At 36.0% G+C, this 21,824-nt stretch overlaps 2 protein-coding genes across 6 annotated transcripts in view; both read left to right on the plus strand.

Annotated features, from left to right (window-relative positions):
• Positions 1-12,560, plus strand: part of LOC101515358 (UDP-glucose:glycoprotein glucosyltransferase) — a 23,112-nt gene extending 10,552 nt beyond the window's left edge. The window contains exons 20-37 of the mRNA XM_012712562.3: positions 4,082-4,292; positions 4,403-4,471; positions 4,602-4,747; positions 5,071-5,172; positions 5,370-5,517; positions 6,110-6,166; positions 6,248-6,378; positions 7,475-7,563; positions 7,703-8,052; positions 8,150-8,239; positions 8,635-8,699; positions 9,458-9,560; positions 9,663-9,821; positions 9,960-10,100; positions 10,233-10,276; positions 10,370-10,484; positions 11,805-11,957; positions 12,030-12,560. Coding sequence (XP_012568016.1) covers positions 4,082-4,292; positions 4,403-4,471; positions 4,602-4,747; positions 5,071-5,172; positions 5,370-5,517; positions 6,110-6,166; positions 6,248-6,378; positions 7,475-7,563; positions 7,703-8,052; positions 8,150-8,239; positions 8,635-8,699; positions 9,458-9,560; positions 9,663-9,821; positions 9,960-10,100; positions 10,233-10,276; positions 10,370-10,484; positions 11,805-11,957; positions 12,030-12,200 — 2,344 coding nt within the window. The 3' untranslated portion in view covers positions 12,201-12,560. The remainder of the gene's footprint in view (positions 1-4,081; positions 4,293-4,402; positions 4,472-4,601; positions 4,748-5,070; positions 5,173-5,369; positions 5,518-6,109; positions 6,167-6,247; positions 6,379-7,474; positions 7,564-7,702; positions 8,053-8,149; positions 8,240-8,634; positions 8,700-9,457; positions 9,561-9,662; positions 9,822-9,959; positions 10,101-10,232; positions 10,277-10,369; positions 10,485-11,804; positions 11,958-12,029) is intronic.
• A 1,396-nt stretch (positions 12,561-13,956) lies between these two features.
• LOC101515691 (DEAD-box ATP-dependent RNA helicase 45) lies at positions 13,957-19,396 on the plus strand. 5 transcript variants are annotated; one of them, XR_001143289.3, is made up of 5 exons: positions 13,957-14,104; positions 14,302-17,737; positions 18,383-18,442; positions 18,597-18,712; positions 18,959-19,396. XR_001143289.3 is itself a non-coding variant. In XM_004485438.4 (3 exons), the coding sequence occupies exon 2, from the start codon at positions 14,312-14,314 to the stop codon at positions 17,732-17,734; it is 3,423 nt and encodes a 1,140-aa protein (XP_004485495.1). In that variant the 5' UTR covers positions 13,957-14,104; positions 14,302-14,311; the 3' UTR covers positions 17,735-17,737; positions 18,959-19,396. The 5 variants fall into 5 exon arrangements, 1 of the variants encoding a protein (XP_004485495.1); XR_189256.4 differs by lacking the exon at positions 18,959-19,396 and adding an exon at positions 18,076-18,182 and having other exon boundaries at positions 18,597-18,944; XR_012163166.1 differs by lacking the exon at positions 18,959-19,396 and having other exon boundaries at positions 14,302-18,182; positions 18,597-18,944.
• The last annotated feature ends 2,428 nt before the right edge of the window (positions 19,397-21,824 follow it).

The raw sequence follows: 21,824 nt of genomic DNA on the forward strand, positions 1-21,824 counted from the left end.
AAGGCCATCTTTGGATTGGGCTACTTCAATACCTAAAAAGTAATGGAGTTTACCAAGGTCTTTAGTCTGAAATTTATTTGAGAGATGTTGTTTTAACCGAAGTATTCCTTGTTGATCACTTCCAGTTATAACAATGTCATCCACGTAAACAATAAGATAGATGCACCCTTGGGCTGAGTGATGATAAAATACAGAGTCGGCTTCACTACGGATCATACCAAACTCTTGTACTACCGAGCTGAATCTGCCAAACCAAGCTCTACGAGACTGTTTAAGACCATAAAGGGACCTGTGTAGCTGACAAACCATGTTGGAAGACTCCCCTTGAGCAACAAACCCTGGTGGTTGCTCCATATAAACTTCCTCTTCAAGGTCACTGTGCAAAAAGGCATTTTTAATGTCAAGCTGATGGAGAGGCCAATGTCGAATTGCTGCAATGGAGAAAAACAGTCTGACAGATGCCATTTTGGCAACAGGTGAGAATGTGTCACTGTAATCCAACCCAAAAATCTGAGTATATCCCTTGGCTACCAAACGAGCTTTAAATCGATCAATCTTACCATCAGGACCAACCTTCACTGTATAAAGCCAACGACACTTGACTAACGACTTCCCACGAGGTAAAGGAACCAATTTCCAAGTACCACTGCTTTGTAGAGCACACATCTCATCAAGCATTGCTTGCCTCCACTCAGGGTGGGATAATGCTTCACCTGTAGTTTTAGGAATAGAAACAGAAGACAAGGAGGACAACCAAGTGTAATGTAAAGGAGAAAGACGATGATAACACAAATCAATATAATGAGGAGATGGATTAAGGGTGGTGCGAATATCCTTACGAAGAGCAATGGGAAGGTCAGGCTCAGGTGGCAGGGCCGGATCCAGAGGTGGCGTCGGAGGAGAGTTTGTAGTGGGAACAGGCACAGGCACAACAGAGGATAAGCGACGACGCTGATATGTTTGTAGTGGTCGTGAAGGTTGGAGGGCAGACTCGGCAGGTTCGATAGGAATATGAGTGGGTGGGAGAAAGACAACTACTTGAGGAGGTTTGGGATTAATGTCTTGATAGGGCTCAGTAGCTATATGGGTAGGTTGAAAATATTGTACAAACTCGAAAAAGGTAACATCGGCTGATGTAACGTAGCGGTGTAGTGTGGGAGAATAGCAACGATAGCCTTTTTGAGACCGATGATAACCGAGAAAGACACACTTGAGTGACCGAGCTGACAATTTGTCCAAACCAGGAGATAAATTGTGGACAAAACACGTGGACCCAAAGACACGAGGTGGTAGTGGGTGAAGAGGTGTATTAGGAAAAATGACCGAATGGGGGATATTGCCATCAAGGACAGAAGATGGCATACGATTGATAAGGTAGCACGCCGTTAGGACTGCATCCCCCCAAAAACGGAATGGAACATTGCCATGGAGAAGTAAGGTTCGTGTGGTTTCAATGAGATGCCGATTTTTACGTTCGGCTACCCCGTTTTGCTGAGGTGTACGAGGACATGATGTTTGGTGTAAAATACCGTTGGAAGCCATAAAATTTTGAAATTGATGAGACAAATATTCCCGAGCATTATCACTTCTTAAGGTACGAATAGAAATTCCAAATTGGGTTTTAATTTCTTGATAAAATTGCTCAAAGATGGAAAAAAATTCAGTTCAATTTTTCACTAAAAATAACCACGTACAACGAAAATAATCATCAATAAAAGTAACAAAATACTTAGACTCTAAAGTAGACACAATACGAGAGGGACCCCAAACATCAGAGTGAACTAAAGCAAAGGGAGAGGATACTCTTTTATTGACTCGATCGAGAAAATTACTACGGGTGTGTTTCCCTAACTGACACGACTCACAATGTAAAGTAGACAACTTAGATAAACTAGGCACCAGTTTTTGTAGTTTGGTAAGACTTGGGTGTCCTAGCTGAGCATGGATAGTATGAGGGGACTCTGTGGCAGAGCACGTCTTGGAAGATGTAGAAAGGTAGTAGAGGCCTTGTGACTCACATCCGATGCCAATCGTCCGTCCCGAATTCCGGTCCTGCAAGGTAACATTATCATTAGTGAAAGTAATAATACAATTATGAGACCGAGTCAATCGACTAACTGAAAGTAAATTAAAGGGGCATCCAGGTACATATAGAACAGATGCAACTGAGATGGAAGGGAGAATGTGGACAATGTCAACTCCTTGAGACCGGGTTTGAGTACCATTGCAGAAGTTATAGTAGGTAAAAAACCAGATGTAGAGAGTGCAGAAAAGAGACCTTTATTACCAGTAACATGATCAGACGCACCAGAATCAAGAACCCAAGGGCCGAGAGAAGATGAGTGAGAGAGGTAAACAAATGAGTTACCAGTGTGTGCAACCGAAATAGGAGAACTAGAGTTCGGATGACTCTGAACCCATCGAAGAAAATCTTCATAGTTTGTCGGGGAGCTTTGTGGAGTTGGTGTAGTCTGAATAGTGGCAGAAGGATCAAGCTGAGTTGCATTTATCGAAGACGAAGGCTTACCATGTAACTTCCAACAACGATCAATAGTGTGTCCAAGCCGATGGCAATGCTCACATTTGGGACGAGGCTTAGAGTTGGATGGACCTCCACGAGAACGATGCTGATTATGTCCCTGAGATGCAAGGACAGCAGTGTCACTCGGAACTGAAGTAATAGACTGCTCAACTGGATGTTTTGCTGGTACTCAAAGGAGGATCGCTGAGGTAGTAGACATATCCGAAACCGTAACATACCCCAAAATTTAATCACGAGTTGTAGAGTACTCCTGGGGTAGGCCACAGAGTGCAAGAAGCATGAAGAAGGTGCTGCGTTGATCCAACTCCTTCTTCTGTTCAGCTGGATTACTTGCAGCAGGAGGGAGAAGCTCATTAAAGTCATGAAGTGCACTATGAACGGTGCCAAGATATGCAGAAATAGAGCCATCGAGTGACTTCAGAGTAATGATATTCAACAAGCGGTAACAGACTCCATAGAGACATTGTGTGTCGTTAGTATAGAGTGCCTTTGCTTGACTCCAAACCGATTCACACGTGAGATGCAGACGGAAAATCGGTTTAACATCTGGATGAAGTGTAGACTTAATGACACTACACAACTGAGCATCAATCTGACTCCATTTGGATGTTTCAGTCACACTCACCTTTTCAGGGTTTTGGGTGAGATGATCCTCGTAACCTTGACCACGTAGCCATAGTTTGATGTCGGCAACCCAACTATCATAATTTGATCCATTCAATTTCTCAACAGAGAGAGGAGAAGTGATGTAGTTGGTGAAGATGCTCTTTGTTTCAGACTGGAACGCCATAGTCAGCACAGATTGTCAGAAAACGCATCGGAACCGAGAAAACAGAGGCTGTTTGAACTGAAACTCGTATATCCGTAACTCGAAACTGAAAACTGAGGGCAGATATGGAAGCAGGGGGCCGAGGCGAGTGCGGTGGAAGAAGTGGCACCGTGAACGGCTGCCGAACGCGTCGTCACGCGCGATGGCAGTGGACGGCGCGTGGATCTCACGCGCGGGAGGTCAGGTGGCGCGTGAGGGCGGTTCTGATGATGCGGCGGAAGGGTTTGGCCGATCTGAGGTGTACGATGCTGCTGGAGTGGTCGTTGAAAAAACTCGTCAAAAACAGTGACGGCAGTGACGACAGCGATGATAGGGCGTGAACGGCTGAACAAAAGTTGAGGAATCAGCGTATCAACAACAGAGGGGGAAAACCGGAGTTGAGAACACGGTTTGCCGAAGAAAATATTCACCAGAGACAGTGGGTCGACCGGGTAGTTGACGATTAGGGTTGTCTCTCAGTTGGCTCTAGATACCATGTTGAATATAAAGAGTATTGAGAGACATATTGTGAATAACCCGTGTGTTTCAACTACACAACGGAATTTCTTTATATAGACAAATGGTATTAAACAACCCTAATTTACAGTAATACTAACGGGTCAGAATACTTACAGCCTATCTAATATAATATAATATTTACATTCTAATATAATATTTATCAGTTTATGTACAGTTTTATATCTGTTTTGTAAATGCATTGTTCTATGCAGCCATAAGAAGAATGCATTAGACTTCTTGGATCAGGTGTGCTCACTCTATCAGCAGAAATACATCCTTACATCTGCTGTGAAAGCTGATGACATCCAAGCATTTATTGCTAAGGTCTGTGAGCTTGCTGAGGCTAATGGGTTACCATCTGAGGGCTATAGATCTTCCCTCTCAGAATTTTCTGCTGATGATGTGAGAAGGCATTTAAGTGAGGTACTTCTTGTTGCCTTGCTTTATTCTGAACTCAATGTCAGCCTTTCACTTGCATTGCTTTTTGTTTAGTAACCTTGAAAGTTTGCACTAATGAGGCTTCTTGTTACCAGGTGGAGAAGTTTTTGTCTACATCACTTGGGTCTGAATCTGGTGTTAATGCTGTTTTCACTAATGGAAGGGTAAGACTGTCTTAATCTCTTGGGTTATTTGATGACTCTGTTGTTTGAGTGTGTATTCAAATTTGGTTAGTTTTTTTTATAGAATCTCTGTCGGTCCTCCTGTATTAACCTTAGCATTTATGTTTTGCAGGTAACTAGTCCTATTGATGAGAACACATTTTTGAGTGCTGATCTGTATCTTCTTGAATCAATAGAGCTTAAGAAGAGGACAAAACATATTGTTGAGATTATTGAAGAGGTGAACTGGCAGGATGTTGACCCTGACATGCTGACAAGGTTTCACTTAATCTTTTTGCTCTTTCTATTTTGTCCTATGGTTCTTGCTTGCTGCCTTGGTACATCTATCACCCTTTCTTAAACACTGATTTTACATTTTGCTTGGCAGGAATAAAGGCAAACATTTTTAAGTATATGTGATTTGACCAGTTCATGCTAAGCCTTTGTTTAATTGTTTTAAGAAATCCTTATAAAAATGCACACAAAATTTTATGTTTCAGGCAATGACAGATAATGTTTACAAAAATTATTTATAGCTGTTGATTCATCATCCATTTTCACAATGTATGACTTCTCCAAAATTTCTTCAATTTCTTTTGCAGCAAATTCATTAGTGATATTGTCATGTCAGTATCATCTTCAATGTCTATGAGAGAGCGGAGTTCGGAAAGTGCTCGTTTTGAGATTTTGAATGATGAATACAGGTAATATTATAGTTACTGTGAACCCACCTCAGATAGAAAGAATGGTTAGTAGAAAAGTAAAGGCACAAATTGTGTTTGACTTTATCTTCTTTTGGTTTATTCATGTTTAGGTAGCTGACTAGATTTTCAACTCTACAGCTATATGTTATATGAAACGACGAAATCAATATTTTTATACTATTGTTTGTTCTATGCAGTGCCATTATTCTAAACAATGAAAATTCTAGCATTCATATTGATGCGGTTCTGGATCCTTTAAGTCCAACCAGCCAGAAGTTGTCTGGAATTCTTCGAGTTTTGTGGAAATACATTCAGCCCAGCATGAGGATTGTACTGAATCCATTGGTTGGTTGATATCTATAGTTCTATTTAACTTATAACTATTTAGTTTCTTATCACCTAAATTGTACCTTCTTTAATAGTCTTCTGAACCCTTTGGGATAAAATAATAAATAGGAAAAGAGAATTGTGATAATTCTTTCTTCTACCTGTAATGTGAAAAGAGATAATGTTGTTCGTGTGGCTTAACTATGAACTCCACTCTAGTTGGCTTTAATAAGGCTAGAACTAGCTCAGTTTGTAACTTCAACACCCTAATCTATTACATGAAAGTTGACAAATATAATTGAAGTATAATAATATTTTCGCTTGACTGCAAATTGTGGGGTTTATGCTGCTTACATCTTGCCCTCTGAAGACCCCAAAGTAGTAGTGGAAGACTTGTTTCTCTTAGCTATATATCTTGCTGTTTACATATAATTAATTATTATATTTCTTATTAAAACAATTTGTAACAAAAACATCCTTTCACTACTCTGCATTTGCCTTTTGTAGATCCTTTTGCCCTGTGAGATTATTTACCCTAATGTGGAAATTAATTTACTTCCAACACAAAACAATACACTAATACTGAATGATAATTTTCATTTTATGCCAGAGTTCCCTTGCTGACCTTCCTCTGAAGAACTACTACAGATATGTTGTACCGTCAATGGTATATCTTACACTTTCGGCTGGTAGATAATTCCTCATGTTATTTAATGTTTGGTTTCTTAGGTTTTTATTGCTTTTGCAGGATGATTTTAGCAACATTGACTCTTCAATAAATGGTCCAAAAGCATTTTTTGCCAACATGCCATTATCTAAGACTCTCACCATGAATCTTGATGTTCCTGAACCTTGGCTTGTGGAGCCCGTTCTAACTGTGTATGTATTATGCCTTAACTTTTGTTGTCTATAAACCCATTTATGAGCCTTCACGTATCAGCCTTTGCTATAAGTAGAGTTGTTTCTTGGTATGATATCCTTAAACATCAAGCTGTTGGGTGGAGGCTCATGAGTAGTTGCATATTTAACAAGATTCTCAGTTACTATTGATTCACCTTTATTTTCTGTCTACATGTGTGAAAGTAGAGAACTTTTATAAGAATAAATTACATTGACGTCCCTTATTTTTAAATTTTGGCATAACTATAGCCTCATTTATTAATTCAGCGTTAGACATGCTAAACCTTGCTAGACATATTTGATGTTATTATATTTTGTTCAAAAACACCCCTCTATTTGACCATAAAGAAGCATGTAATAGATATGAATATATTTTTAACCTTTAAAATGATACGAACTATGAAGAAGAATAAAGGGCGGGCTTTGCATCTAAGATTCTAAACTTGAGTTAGTTTCATAGTTAGTGTAAGGTAAAGCCTTTAAAACATACACAACAAATCAAGTTGAATTGGTAATTTCAAGTATAAAATGAATGTGATTGTCACCCATTGAATATAAGGTGTATGCTAGACAGCATAAAGGGAGAATAAGGATGGAAGAGTTAATCATTCTATTTTAAGAATGACGGCTGCCACAAATGTAACAGAGATAGTAGACAATTATACGTCAGGAAAATTTAGCGGCAGCTAACGGTAGGTCTACAGATTAAGAAGAAGAAAAAAAAAAAACAGAAGGAGCAGAGAAGAAGCAGGGTGGAGAGAGATAGGCCTCTCGAAGTGCCTGATTGGGAGCCATTCTTCTAATTCTTGATCGGTTCTTGTCATCCTAGCCGGAACTGGATCACTTTCCTGTCAATAATTCTCCTTTCCCTTTCTGAACTAGTCTTACAGAATGCTGCATAATGTCTGTTGATAGGAAGTATTCCTTTGTTATCTCTAAAGGGGAAGTAGATGCAGTTTTGCCTTGTCTTGAGGGAGGTCTTTGTAATCTGCTTTAATTCTGTGTGTGTATATGTACAGGCTACCTCGGTGTAATCTAATTGTGTTAGTCTTTAATGACATTTCTCATTCTGCAGTCATGACTTGGATAACATTCTGCTTGAGAACCTTGGTGACACAAGAACACTGCAAGCAGTTTTTGAACTTGAAGCTCTTGTCCTCACTGGTAAAATTGCATTATGTTTATTTAAAAATTAAAAATGCAGGCTCGTAATTCTGTGCAATGTTACAATTTAAAATTAAATAGCATTTATAATGCTTCCTATGAATCGGTTGACATTCTTATCAACTATTCATCTTATCAGGTCATTGCTCTGAGAAAGATCATGAACCTCCACGAGGTCTTCAGCTGATTCTTGGAACCAAAACTTCACCCCATTTAGTTGATACCCTTGTGATGGCCAATCTGGGTTATTGGCAAATGAAAGTCTCCCCTGGTGTTTGGTTCTTGCAGCTTGCTCCTGGCAGAAGTTCTGAGCTCTACATTTTTAAGGAAGATGACGATGGAAGTAAGAATAAACAATCATCAAAACTCATCACTATTAATAGTTTAAGGGGCAAAGTAGTTCATATGGAAGTAATGAAAAGAAGGGGCAAGGAACATGAGAAATTGCTGATTCCTGATGAAGATGAAGATCTGCAAGATAAAAAGAAAGTGAGTGCTTGTTTTTTAAAATGTGGCAGAGTCAAAAAGGAAAACATTATTATTCAAATGCAAATTCCGACAGATTTGTTTTTTTGTTTGTTCATAGGGAAGTAGCTGGAATTCCAACTTACTAAAATGGGCTTCTGGTTTCATTAGTAGCAATGAACAATCCAAAAATGCTGAAAGCAATTCACCTGTGAGTTTATTTATTTTAACTTTTTAGTTTCTTCATCCTGTCCCTTTTGCATGAAGTCATATTCTGTTACTAGATTTTGTTAAAGACTTTGTTTTAGGTAACAAATTATCAAACTTTGATGTGTAATAATTTTTCTTTTGATCTGATTGTTGTTTCGATACTTTGAATCATGTAACGTGTTGCTCGAAAATTGAGATAGCTATAATTTTAGTTCTTGAATGGAAAGACCATTGTTATATAGCCTTTGTGTTGTGTCACTAATTATGTATTATCAAAATACATGACGAATTTCAAAGTATTTTTCTTGCTTTCTTCTCCCTTTTTCTCTTTCAACATATCAACCTACTCCATAAATTCCTAGAGTTGTAATCGAGTGAACCTATGTTTCACAATAGGAGGACGGAAGAGGGAGACGGCATGGAAAAACAATCAATATCTTTTCGATTGCTTCTGGACACCTGTAAGTTCTCTTGTTTAAACACGGTATTGTAATATGCTGCAAAGTATGGCCAAAAGGCACTCCTTTGTCTCGTATATTTGCTTTAAGTTTCAACCTTTTAACATCTTTTTATCTCATTTCAGTCCTTTGAATCTCAAAAGTTGAGAAATATTTTACTTGATCCAGAATCTCATAAGAGATATTGATAGAACTGTCACCTAATATAAAATCATTCGGGTGTCTTCACCCAATAGCTTAACGTGTGAGATAGTTGATTCATGACATGTATCAATTCCTATGTAATAACTGAGTGGTTAAGAATTCTATCCTTGTAGCCTTCTAATCAGTGTTGTCAAATAGAGGCTATTTTAGTGGCATTATAGCGTAGTGGATTTTGAAGAATATGCTATAGCAACCGCAACTCTATCCCAGTTTCTCTGTGAGGGAAATAGCTGTTGCTATTTCAGTTTTGGCCATAGGTGTTGTAGCGACAATATGGGTCGGGAAAAAGAATTTTTTTCTGTGATCTGCTATTGATAACAATGCTTCTGATAAAAAGTTCAATTTTAGCACAAGGCTGGTAAATATTGGGGAACTTTGGGTGGTCAAACTTATTCTAATTGTATGAAACACAAGTCAGTGTGCACAGATTTACTTAACAGAAATTTTGCATATGGAAGCACACTTCCAGATTTCTTTTTATATATTGTCAGTGGTAGTTAATTTTTCTCATCACAAATGCAATCTTCACTTGTTTCTTTTTTATGTATTTTTTTCAGATATGAACGCTTTTTGAAGATTATGATTCTAAGTGTTCTAAAGAATACCCATCGTCCTGTTAAATTCTGGTTCATAAAGAATTATCTCTCTCCTCCTTTTAAGGTTATATACTTATTTATTTATTTTTTTTATGGGAATTCAAAGCAGAACTTATGAGTTTTCTTGACATACTTGAACTATTTTGGTTGTCGTCGGTACTCACAGGATCTGATTCCGCACATGGCCCAAGAGTATGGTTTTGAATATGAACTAATCACATACAAATGGCCTACTTGGTTGCATAAGCAGAAAGAAAAGCAGCGAATAATTTGGGCATATAAAATTTTATTCTTGGATGTCATCTTCCCTCTTTCCTTGGAGAAGGTATCATGTTTTTTCTTTTATGTTTTATTCTCCACTCTCAATTTCATTGTGTCACATGCACCACATGTGACACTGACAAGGAATGAAAAGGAAGATATTGTGTAAAACTGTGTGTTTAAAGTCTAGCAATATTTGCAGGTCATTTTTGTGGATGCTGATCAGATTGTCAGGACTGACATGGGAGAACTCTATGATATGGATTTAAAAGGAAAACCTCTGGCATATACTCCATTTTGTGATAATAATAAGGAGATGGATGGATATCGGTTTTGGAGACAAGTAAATGCTGCTGTTGAATGTCATTTATTGTTCATTTTTTGTACATGAACTCTTGGTTGTCATCACACCTATCAATTAAATGTAGGTGCATCATTGAATGCTAATTTTTCTTTGCCTTCTATTTTGCTGTAGGGTTTCTGGAAGGATCATTTGCGGGGGAAACCGTATCATATTAGGTCAGTAACTACTTTATTGATGCTCTTGCCAAAAGAGTTGGAGTATAAATGTCATTTCTCTTATTGTTGTTTCTCATTTTCATTTACTTGCAGTGCTTTGTATGTTGTTGATTTGAAGAAGTTCCGAGAGACTGCTGCTGGAGATAATCTCAGAGTTTTCTATGAAACCCTTAGCAAGGATCCAAATAGTCTATCTAACTTGGATCAGGTGAGAAATCTTAACATTTGGGTTGGGCTTAACTCTTTAAACTAATGTTTTTGTTTATGTATTTTGCTTTGAAAGAATCACTCAAAAGACTGAGTTGTTAAATATGGTAGAATGGTTTCTTTAAGTCTACAAGGGCCTCAACCCATGAGATCCCAGTGCACAGTAGATGACAACTTTATATTGAAACAAAATACTTCTTTTAAAGTTTTAAGTGAACCTTTATAAGATTTAGGGCATAAGGATCAATCTTTAAAGCAATTAGTCACTGCAGCTCAAATACCATGCTGGAAAAAATACTTACCCTAAAAGTGTAAGCTGTTTAACAGTAACAAGTGTAGCAGTTTACTTTTGATGCATATACTTTATCATAAGTTATCAATGCAAATTTTTCTGTCATACATCTAGTAACCTAACCTGCAATGGTTTTCATAAAAAATATGGAGGCCTACCCATTCACCAATCAAAGTTTACGACGCAAAGGAAAATTTTTGGGCTTATTTATTTTGTGGTCTATTTGTTTTTATCTTTGGTAACAGCTGATTCATTTATGCGAGTGCGACTGAAGAATTTTGAATTTAAATATTTCAGTACATGTTATATCTCTTGACCGAAGTGTACTATGATAAATATCACTTGATCAATAAAAAACAGCAGCCAAATCATTATAAACCTTTTCCCACTGAACATATCTGGAAAGGCCATTTAGATTTACATTTGTTTTAAGGGTTTATTTTAGAGTTTTTCGACTTTGCGTTGTACTTCATCAACCTCAATTTTTTGGGGTATCTTCCATATGATTAACTCTTCATCGTGGTCTCCCATGGGTCTTTTCCATGCATGATCAAGCTATCCATGGCAAGATTATGTTATCTATTGATTCTATTCCTCCATATACAATGTTATGTGATAATTATTAACAAAAAAATAAAATCACTGAAGGTACAGCTTGTCCTGGGCAGCATGTTTTACGGTTAAAGAAATTGATTTGTTGGAATTATTATGATTTTTTATTAAGTTGGAGCCAGGCTGTTGCTATTTGCTTAGTAATTGTTTCATAAAATCACACTAGAAGGCTTATTACTTAAATGTATAATGGAAAGGGTTTAATTTTACTCACACACACAGGTCAGAGTTTCATAAAATGATCTTTTTGTGAATTGACTTTAGGCCCTTTCCGACCATATAATTAAGAGAGGGTTTGGATACCCATTATTTTTAAGATGGAATCTGTTTCATTTACTTCCAATGCAGCACCAACTATCATTGGTGCTTTCTCTTTTTGAGGGACCTTAGCTAAAATTTTGCACTTCAATGGTTCAGGATCTTCCTAATTATGCTCAGCATACTGTGCCCATTTTTTCTTTGCCACAAGAATGGCTATGGTGTGAGTCATGGTGTGGTAATGCCACAAAATCCAAGGCAAAAACAATTGATCTGTGCAACAATCCGATGACAAAAGAGCCCAAACTTCAGGTGAATATTTTCTGTTTGAACTTTCTTCTACTTGGATACACTTAATTAACTTATCTCCACTTTGGTCTACAGGGTGCTAGACGAATTGTATCTGAATGGCCAGACCTTGATTTCGAGGCGAGAAAATTCACTGCACGAATTTTGGGTGATGATCAAGAGCCTATTCAATTGCCTATCCAATCAAAGGATTTGACTAATGAAGATTCACTGAAAGAAGACTTGGAATCCAAAGCCGAGTTGTGATTCGTGGACATGATTGACAGAAGTGTATGTGCAAGTCAAAGTTCTTGATAAATCTGTGATATTTGATGCAGTTGACGCCTTAATTTCTTACTAAGGAGTGCTTGGCTTAAATATTGGCATGCCACCAAACACTAACAACAGTGAAATGCAATGAAGATTTGCCTCCTCTGTTAAGAATTTTTTGTTAGAGAGAAATGTTAGTAAATTTTAGTCTAATTATGAGGTTTCTGTGCCATAATCTCATGAAACTTATATGCCTCCAACTCTGCCCTTTGTTCTTTTCAAGAATAAATCTTTAGAATGTGGGAAGAATGTTTAGAATCAGCAATGCAAATATACCACAGTGATAGTTTAACTTTATTTATATATTTCAGTGGACAGTGGCTGCATGATACTACATTGATTGATTGAGATTGAGGGGAAAACTCCTTTGGTTGGTTTGTTTTCCGCCCCAGTTGATAGGTTCTTTAACCTTTATAAATTATGATAAGCATATCGCCTTAATAACAATTTGAGCACCAAATTTAGTTTGGATCATTTTATTGAAAATATTAAGAAATAAAGTTATTGAAAATTGTTAATTAAGTCCCGTTTATTTTGTGTTAAATTTATTTGCTAATAAGTTAAAAAACTCTTTAAAGTTAACAATTATCTATATTTTTAAAATTAAAGAAACAAATATTGTTGTCATTATTTTAGTAAATGCATTTTCATTAAAATATTTTATCGTAATAAAATGAACATACATCTTTTATATATAATAGCAAATGTTTTACATGTATGCAAATATTTCATAGTAATAAAATGAACATACATCTTTTATATATATGTATATCTTTTATATTTGCATTGTTTATATACTACACAAGTATAACGTTAAAAACTCCCAAAACTGGATATTACTATGATACTTCTAAAAACAAGTTGATATGGTATCCTCTTTCTATCTCTCTTCTCTCTTCAAATTCTTCCATTCCCTCCATCTCTACACACTCCTCTCCCCTTTGTCCTCTTTCTCTTCTCCCTCTCTCTTCTCTTCCAAGATTTACATTCATGAATGTTTTATTTATAATATATATATATTATTTAATAAATTTTATATTATTTTGGTTTCGGTTGTGATGTCTATTATTTATCAAAGATGGTGCAACAACAAAAAGTTGTCCAGTACTTTTAAAGTTTGTCTTGTACTCTTTTGTCATTGACAAAAAATTATCTACGTAGATTGGCAGGGTATAAGGCGAACGAGATTTTTTTTATTTAAACAAATAAGACTAAGATTTTTATATTAAATTATAAGTTTATTAATCTTTTAGTAATATAATCATTTTAGTTTGACATATTTATATATATTATTATAAAATAAAATTAAAATAAAATATTATATAAAATTAAATTAAATTTTTTAAAATATTATGTTAATTTAAAAAAAAATAATTCATTCATTCACTTATTCATTCGTTAATCTATTAAAAGATATATTTTTATTTATTTATAAAAAAATATTAATATAAAATAAATTTTTAAATAAATTTACATATCATGGCAAATTTTTATATAGCGCAAACTTATACTTAAAAAAAGACCATATATTATTTAGATAATTTTTTTTTTTATATTATGAGCAGTTTTTTTACTCAATATTATTATGAATAATTGAGAAATGTTTTAGAGATGTAAAAAGGATATGTTGGATGTATCAAAAAAATAAAAGATATCTTGGAAAGTAAAACTAGAAAAAAATATTTTTAATAATATATATTTACGATGAATGAATTTATTTATTTATTTATCGAGTCTGCAGCGGAAAGCCCTAGCACCTGGTTGAGGGTGATTGCACCATCTCTGCTTGCTTCAACAGTTTTGTAGCAGTTTCATTTTCGCAGTTCCGTTCAAAACCTAAGGTACACTTGCGCCTTTAACCGCACCGAGCACACACACTAATTATCTTCAGCGAACAATTTTAATTTCCATCCGTATTTTGAATCTACATCAGTTTGCATCTCGAATGAATTTATCTTCTAGGGTTTAGGAATACTGTGTGTTTATGTTTGCACATGTATAATGTTGCTGATAAAAATATGTGAATTTATTTATTTAGGAGAAAAGTAATGGATGAAGGAAAACATAAATCGAGGAAAGAAGAAGGTGATTCTAAGAGGAGTCACCGTGATCGTGATCGTGACAGAACTGTAGAAAGAGGTAAGGATAGAACCGATGGTAGGCACAAGGATAATAGGGAGAAGAGGGATCGTGAATCTAGAAGACATGACAGAGATAAAAGTACTGATTCTGATGATAAACATGATAGGGAAAGGGAAAAGCGTAGAGATAGTAAAGATAAGGATAAGGATAGGACACGAGTTCATGACGTCGATAGAGAGAAAACCCGAGATAGGAAAAGGGAGAGAGATAGGGAAGACAAGGAGAAGGAGAGATTGTTGAGGGAGAAAGAAAAAGAGAAGGAAAGAAAAGAGGAGAAGGAGAGGATTAGAGAGAAAGAAAAGATTAGGGAAAGGAGGGATCATGAGAGAGAGAAGGAAAAGGAAAAGGAAAAAGAAAGAGAAAAGGGGAGGAGAGGACGTGAGAGGGAGAAGCATAGGGATGTTAATAGTGAAAACAGTGATGGTGAGTCTAGGGAGAGGAGTCGGAAACGACATAAGAAAGAGGATGACGATTACAAGGGGAGGGAGAAGGATAAGAGTTCGAGCAAGTCGAACAGGAAAACTGAGGGACTTGATGCAAGCCCTAGGAGAAAGAGTGATATAGATGATTCCGATAACAAAGATAAAGAGGATAAACCTAGCCGTGAGGAGGAAATGGAAGATGAGCAACGGAGGTTGGATGAAGAAATGGAGAAGAGGAGGAGGAGAGTTCAAGAGTGGCAAGAGCTAAGGAGGAAGAAAGAAGAAGCAGAAAGAGAAAAGCAAGGTGAAGCAAGTGCTACTGAACCTGAGTCTGGTGGAAAGGCATGGACACTTGATGGGGAGGAGTCTGATGATGAAGAAGGAACAGGTAAACATACAACTATGGATGTAGACGAAGACGACAAACTTGCTGATAAGGAACCTGGGGATTCTATGGCGATGGATGTTGATAATGGAACAGTTGCATCTGATTTACAGAATGGAGATGCCGGTGCTATGGAAGACGATGAAATAGACCCATTAGATGCTTTCATGAATTCTATGGTTCTTCCTGAGGTTGAAAAGCTGAACAATGCTGTTAGCTCGACACCTCTTGATAAAGCTTCTGATTTGAAGCCCAAGGATAAAGGGGACGAGCGTAGTAATGGTGGTGGCCAGTCAAAGAAAGGTTCAAACAAATCTATTGGACGGATAATTCCCGGTGAAGAGTCTGACTCGGATTATGCTGATCCTGAAGTTGAAGGGGATCCATTAGATGAAGATGACGACGAGTTCATGAAAAGAGTGAAGAAAACAAAAGCCGAAAAGCTTTCTATAGTTGACCACTCAAAGATCGACTATATACCATTCAGAAAGAATTTCTATATTGAAGTGAAGGAGGTCTCAAAGATGTCACTTGAAGAAGTTGCATTATACAGGAAGCTGTTAGAGTTGAAGATACATGGAAAGGATGTGCCCAAGCCTGTAAAATCATGGAACCAGACTGGACTTACTAGCAAAATTTTAGAGATGATAAAGAAGCTGAACTTTGAAAAACCAATGCCTATTCAAGCTCAGGCGCTGCCTATAATTATGAGTGGTCGAGATTGCATAGGCATTGCTAAAACCGGGTCAGGTAAAACACTTGCTTTTGTTCTGCCAATGTTGAGGCATATCAAGGATCAGCCACCAGTTGTTGCCGGAGATGGACCTATTGGGCTTATTATGGCCCCTACAAGAGAACTTGTTCAACAGATTCACAGTGATATAAAGAAGTTTACAAAGGTTATGGGTATCAGGTGTGTGCCTGTCTATGGAGGTTCTGGTGTTGCTCAACAAATCAGTGAGTTGAAACGTGGTACTGAGATAGTGGTCTGTACCCCAGGTAGGATGATTGACATACTATGCACCAGTAGTGGAAAAATTACAAACCTGCGTCGAGTCACTTATTTGGTCATGGATGAGGCAGATCGAATGTTTGACATGGGTTTTGAACCTCAAATCACAAGAATTGTTCAGAATATTCGGCCAGATCGTCAAACAGTTCTCTTCTCTGCCACTTTCCCCCGCCAGGTTGAAATTTTGGCTCGCAAGGTTTTGAATAAACCTGTTGAAATACAAGTTGGTGGGAGGAGTGTTGTGAACAAAGATATAGCACAGTTAGTTGAGGTGAGGCCGGAAAATGAGAGGTTCCTTAGACTCTTGGAACTACTTGGAGAATGGTACGAGAAAGGGAAGATTTTGATATTTGTCCACTCACAGGAGAAATGTGATGCATTGTTCAAGGATTTACTCAGGCATGGTTATCCATGTCTTTCTCTTCATGGGGCTAAAGATCAGACAGACCGTGAATCCACAATTTCTGATTTTAAAACCAATGTTTGCAATTTGTTGGTTGCGACAAGTATTGCTGCCAGGGGGTTAGATGTCAAGGAGCTCGAGTTGGTGATCAATTTTGATGTTCCTAACCACTATGAAGATTATGTTCATCGTGTTGGGCGAACTGGCCGTGCTGGCCGAAAGGGTTGTGCCATTACATTTATTTCTGAAGATGATGCAAGATATGCACCGGATCTGGTGAAAGCTTTGGAGCTATCCGAGCAGATTGTTCCCGATGATCTGAAATCTCTTGCTGATGGCTTTATGGCAAAGGTGAATCAAGGACTGGAGCAAGCCCATGGGACGGGTTACGGAGGCAGTGGCTTTAAATTTAATGAAGAGGAAGATGAGGTGCGGAGAGCAGCAAAGAAAGCACAAGCGAAAGAATATGGATTTGAAGAAGACAAATCAGATTCTGAAGATGAAGATGAAGGTATTAGGAAGGCAGGAGGTGATATCTCACAGCACCCTGCTCTTGCTCAAATTATTGCTGCGACAAAAGCGAATGCTGCTGCAATGCCTACTCCCATCTCTGCAGCCCAACTGATTTCGAATGGTGGGCTACCTGTTTCTTTGCCAGGTGTTCTTGGTCTCCAGACTGCAACAGTCTTGCCTGGGACAGGGTTACCCCTTTCTACAAACGACGGAGCAGCTCGAGCAGCATTAGCTGCTATAAACCTGCAGCACAACTTGGCAAAAATACAATCTGAAGCATTGCCAGAGCATTATGAGGCTGAGTTGGAAATAAATGATTTCCCGCAGAATGCTCGCTGGAAAGTCACACACAAGGAAACTTTAGGCCCCATTTCTGAGTGGACTGGAGCTGCCATTACAACAAGGGGGCAGTTTTTCCCACCTGGCAAAGTCGCAGGACCTGGGGATCGTAAACTCTACTTGTTCATTGAGGGTCCTAGTGAGCAGTCTGTTAAGAGAGCCAAAGCAGAGTTGAAGCGTGTTTTGGAAGACATCACTAATCAGGCTTTGCAACTACCTGGTGGAACTCAACCAGGCAAATACTCTGTTGTATAAAGGGTAAGTTTCTGATATAATTGAGTTTAGTAATGCTTATTTTATTCTAGTTGCTGTTCAAAGTTTTATGTTAAACGCTTCTGAAGGGGAAAGATGGCTATGCAGCTTATTCAACACTTCTAGTTGCTGTTCTAAGTTCTATGCCTTTTTGGTTTGATGTGATTACGTTTTTTTCTCTATCTTCTCTGGGTGGATTCCTTTAGGTTCAGAGCAAGCATAAATAATATTATTCGGTGTTGAAGTTGGGAATAAACATGATATTTGTATAGCCATGTTCTTGTTTAGTCTTTTTGTTTTAATTGAGAAGTTCTGCAACCTAAGAGTAAATCTACTTTTGGTAGTCAACATGACGGCAAAATGAGACACTGTTAAACGCTCTTGTCTCGCACCCCAATCCGGGACAAGTTGCTCATATGACTGCCTTTCTTGCCCATTCATTCTCATACAGGTATGAGTATTATCATGGAAAGTCCACCAATTTTTTTTCTTCTTTTTTTGGTATGTGTTTGCTTGTATTGTAAATTCTTCTGAATTATAATTTTACCTTGTATACCAACTGATGATGTTTTCTTTTTATTATATTGTAATTGCACAAATTTTCTGTCCTCTTCATTGTTTCTTCCTTGTTCATCTTCTGCCATGGTGCAGCTAGGTCTTTCGAGCCTAATCTCGTGCGCTAGTTTGTGGATGTCTATGGTGCTGATCATGGTGAGACTTTTTTTTCATCTCGGTCCTGCTTGATTTCAAGCTAACATCCTCAAATCACTTTTTCTTTTTCCTGTGTTATTCCTTGTACTCAAGTTCTGGGATAGTTTATGCTATTATGTATTCCTTTATCTGATTTTAGTTTGAATTTTTTCAGGTTTTGGTTTGGTGATCTTTTGTCATGAAAAGAGAATCAAGATGTGATTGGAGGAGATCACATGATTCAGTTATATATGTATATGCCTAACAGCAACGATTTGGATTTCAGCACATGTACCATTAAAACGTACCTTTTTATTAATTTTAATATGTTTATCATGGCATCTAAATCATCAGTAGGCTCATAAGTCATGGCACTTACAAGATCATTGCGTTTGCATCTCCCTGGTTTTTGTGAACTCACAATTCTATTTTTGGTGTTGTAATTCCAAAGGATGTTGTAAAATTTTATTTGGTTTGCTGCTTTAAAAGTATATTAATGAATTATTGATGAAAAGTTATCACATTTATTATTGGCAGGATGTTGACCCTGACATGCTGACAAGGTTTCACTTCTTAATCTTTGCCCTTCCTGTTTTGTCCTGTGGTTATTGCTTGATGTCTTGGTACATTTCGCTTGGTATATGTGATTTCACCAGTTATTTTCTCTCTGCAAATATTCTCATATGATGACCAGCTTGAATCACAGGAAGGTTATTAAGATCAGCAGTCTTCTGGGCGATCGAGTTATTGTCTTTTGCTCAATATACCACACAATGAGTTAGACGCAAACATAATGTGACTCGGCGTTAGGAGGAAAATGATAGCTTAGATATAGTGAAATTTTGACAACACATTGCTGTGTTTTTGTAGTCAGTTTGTGTTCTTTGCAACATTCCTAGCTAAATTTTATGCTCGAAGTTAAAGCTTGTCCATGCAAAAGTCTGTTTAATTGTTTTAATAAAATTTGGAATCCAATGTCTGAGTCGTGATTTGTGAACATGATGGATCGAAGTGTTCTGTGCAAGTCAAAGTTCTTAAAAAAATTCTGTGATCCTTGATGAAGTTGGCACCTCATGGTATCTTAATTTCTTACCAAGGAGTGACTGGCTGATATATTGGCATGCCACCAAACACTAAATCACGAAGCGTATGATAGGAAAAGTGAGAAAATGCAATGATGCAATTAACGTCAAATAAACCTCTTAAGTTATAAAATGCATCTAAGGGTCATCAATTAAACACGGATGGAAAAGCTCATTTTGGTCACTGAGATATTTTTAAAAACCCATTTTAAAAAATTAGAGTTTTTTTGCACTTAGAAAATTAGATTTTTTTTGTTAATTTATGAACAACTTAATTATTCTATGTGTAATTTTTATAAAGAAAATGGCAATTAGATCATTGACAATAATTAAAATAACACTTTTAAGTCAAAGACAATAATTATATAAATTTAATCTCTGTAATAAAAAATTTACTAAATTATAATATAATTTAAAAAACATTTTTAGAAACGCGAGGATGAATAAAAAAAATTTGAGAATGAAATAGAAAATATAGTTTCTTAAACAAAAGATGGTGGAAATCACACATTTAAAATCGCATACCACTATAGAATCAAAATGGTTTCTATCTTAGACTTGTGATTTCTTTAGATAAAACAACACTAGAGTTTATTTATTTTAAATTGAGCGAATAACTAAATTATTCCGATTTATTTTTCTTAAGGACTAAAATATGTTTTTAATCTTTTTAGATAGTTGGATCTTTCAAAATTTATCAATGATTAATTAAACCGATTTATTTTTCTTATGGACTAGGAAATGCTTTTATTTTTATTTATTCAATGATTAAATTGGATATCTCAAAAGTTCTTTAAAATGACATTTACTCTAAACATAGTGATTGTAAGTCATTACCATTAAAATACAAGTCATTTACTTAAGTGGTTAATAAGAGATCTTTATATTTTAGACATTTTATAATTGTGTTGAATAAATGATTCATGATTGACATTATAGTAGTTAATAAAATGATTTAAGTGATTAATGAGAGAAACTCATATTTGTATAATTATCAACAACAAAAAAAGAACAATACCACATGGACTTTGTTTGTTTTGTGAGAAATAGGGTAGAGAAAGAGAAGAGATTGATATCATTTCTCTTGCTTGGTATGTAAAGAAATAAGGAAGAGATAAATCAATGAATTTGGATTATCTACCTTTGATTTTTCTACCTTTCTCTATCTTTCTCTCTATATCTCTTTACATTTTGTTTTTTCTCTCATAATTCTCTCTCCATCATAAATATCACACTCCTATTTTATCACAAAATTTGCCTAAAGTTACTCTACCTTTAACAAGTCAAAGGTAGAAAATCCAAATCCTAAATCAATGTGGTGGATCCAAACACTTTTTCTTTTATTCTGTCATATGCTAATTTAGAAATGGTCAATATTTTTTTTCACTTTCCACCAAATACCTTTTGTCTCTCTCTTCTACTTTCTCCTTATATTATTTAGCAAATTTTTTGTTGATTATCTCCTGTATTTTTGTTATACATAAAATCTAACATTTTTCTTGCTTTTACATAAAATAAATGTTACTTTTTTTATCTTTTACGCATAAATTATACGTAGATATTGACATTTTATATCATTGTTTGTGGTTTTATGATACTATAGATATCTTAAAGAGTATTTTAATACTTTTTTTTTTAAAAATCAATATTTTTCTTAGGTAGTATGTGAAACTGAGTCTATGTAAACGTACTTAACTGAGTTCACGTAAATGTACTTGAATTGAGTTCACGTATATTGTAAAAATCTCAGGTAGTATGTGAAATGAGTTCACGTAAATATACTTGAACCACAAATTTACGCACATTGTAAAATTATAAAAATCACAGGTAATACGTGAATTGAGTTCACGTAAAATTACTTTTAAAATGATCAAAATAAAGATTATAGTTTTGAGGACATGGATGAAGTTGTTAATAAAGATGAAAGTTAAAACTTTGAAGATAAAGATGTTGATGAAGATGAATATCTTGATAAAGACGTTGATAAAGATAAATATGAGAATGAAGATGAAGATTGAGAGGTTAAGATTTTGAAGATGAATGAATGAGATTAGAGTTAACAATTCAATAAATAACTAAAAGCATTTTAGAGAGTTTAATTTTTTTTTTTTTAAACGAGAGATGTGGATAGTAAATTAAAGGGTGTAAGTAGTATTTTTGTTTTTATTTTTCTTAAACCAAACAAGTTATGAAATTTAGTGTACTTTTCACATTTTTCTCTCTTTCTACGCTCTCTTTTCAATTTTTCTGTCAACCAATTACACCCCATGTGAAAAATTATCCAACTTATGGTGTTTTGAAAAGAAAAAGAAAAAACAAAA

Source organism: Cicer arietinum, chromosome 1 (assembly GCF_000331145.2).
Source record: "Cicer arietinum cultivar CDC Frontier isolate Library 1 chromosome 1, Cicar.CDCFrontier_v2.0, whole genome shotgun sequence".
Taxonomy (NCBI): Eukaryota; Viridiplantae; Streptophyta; class Magnoliopsida; order Fabales; family Fabaceae; genus Cicer; species Cicer arietinum.

What these genes read in the sequence shown, in the direction of transcription:
- LOC101515691 (XM_004485438.4), top strand. Translation starts at nt 14,312, where the DNA reads ATGGATGAAGGAAAACATAAATCGAGGAAAGAAGAAGGTGATTCTAAG.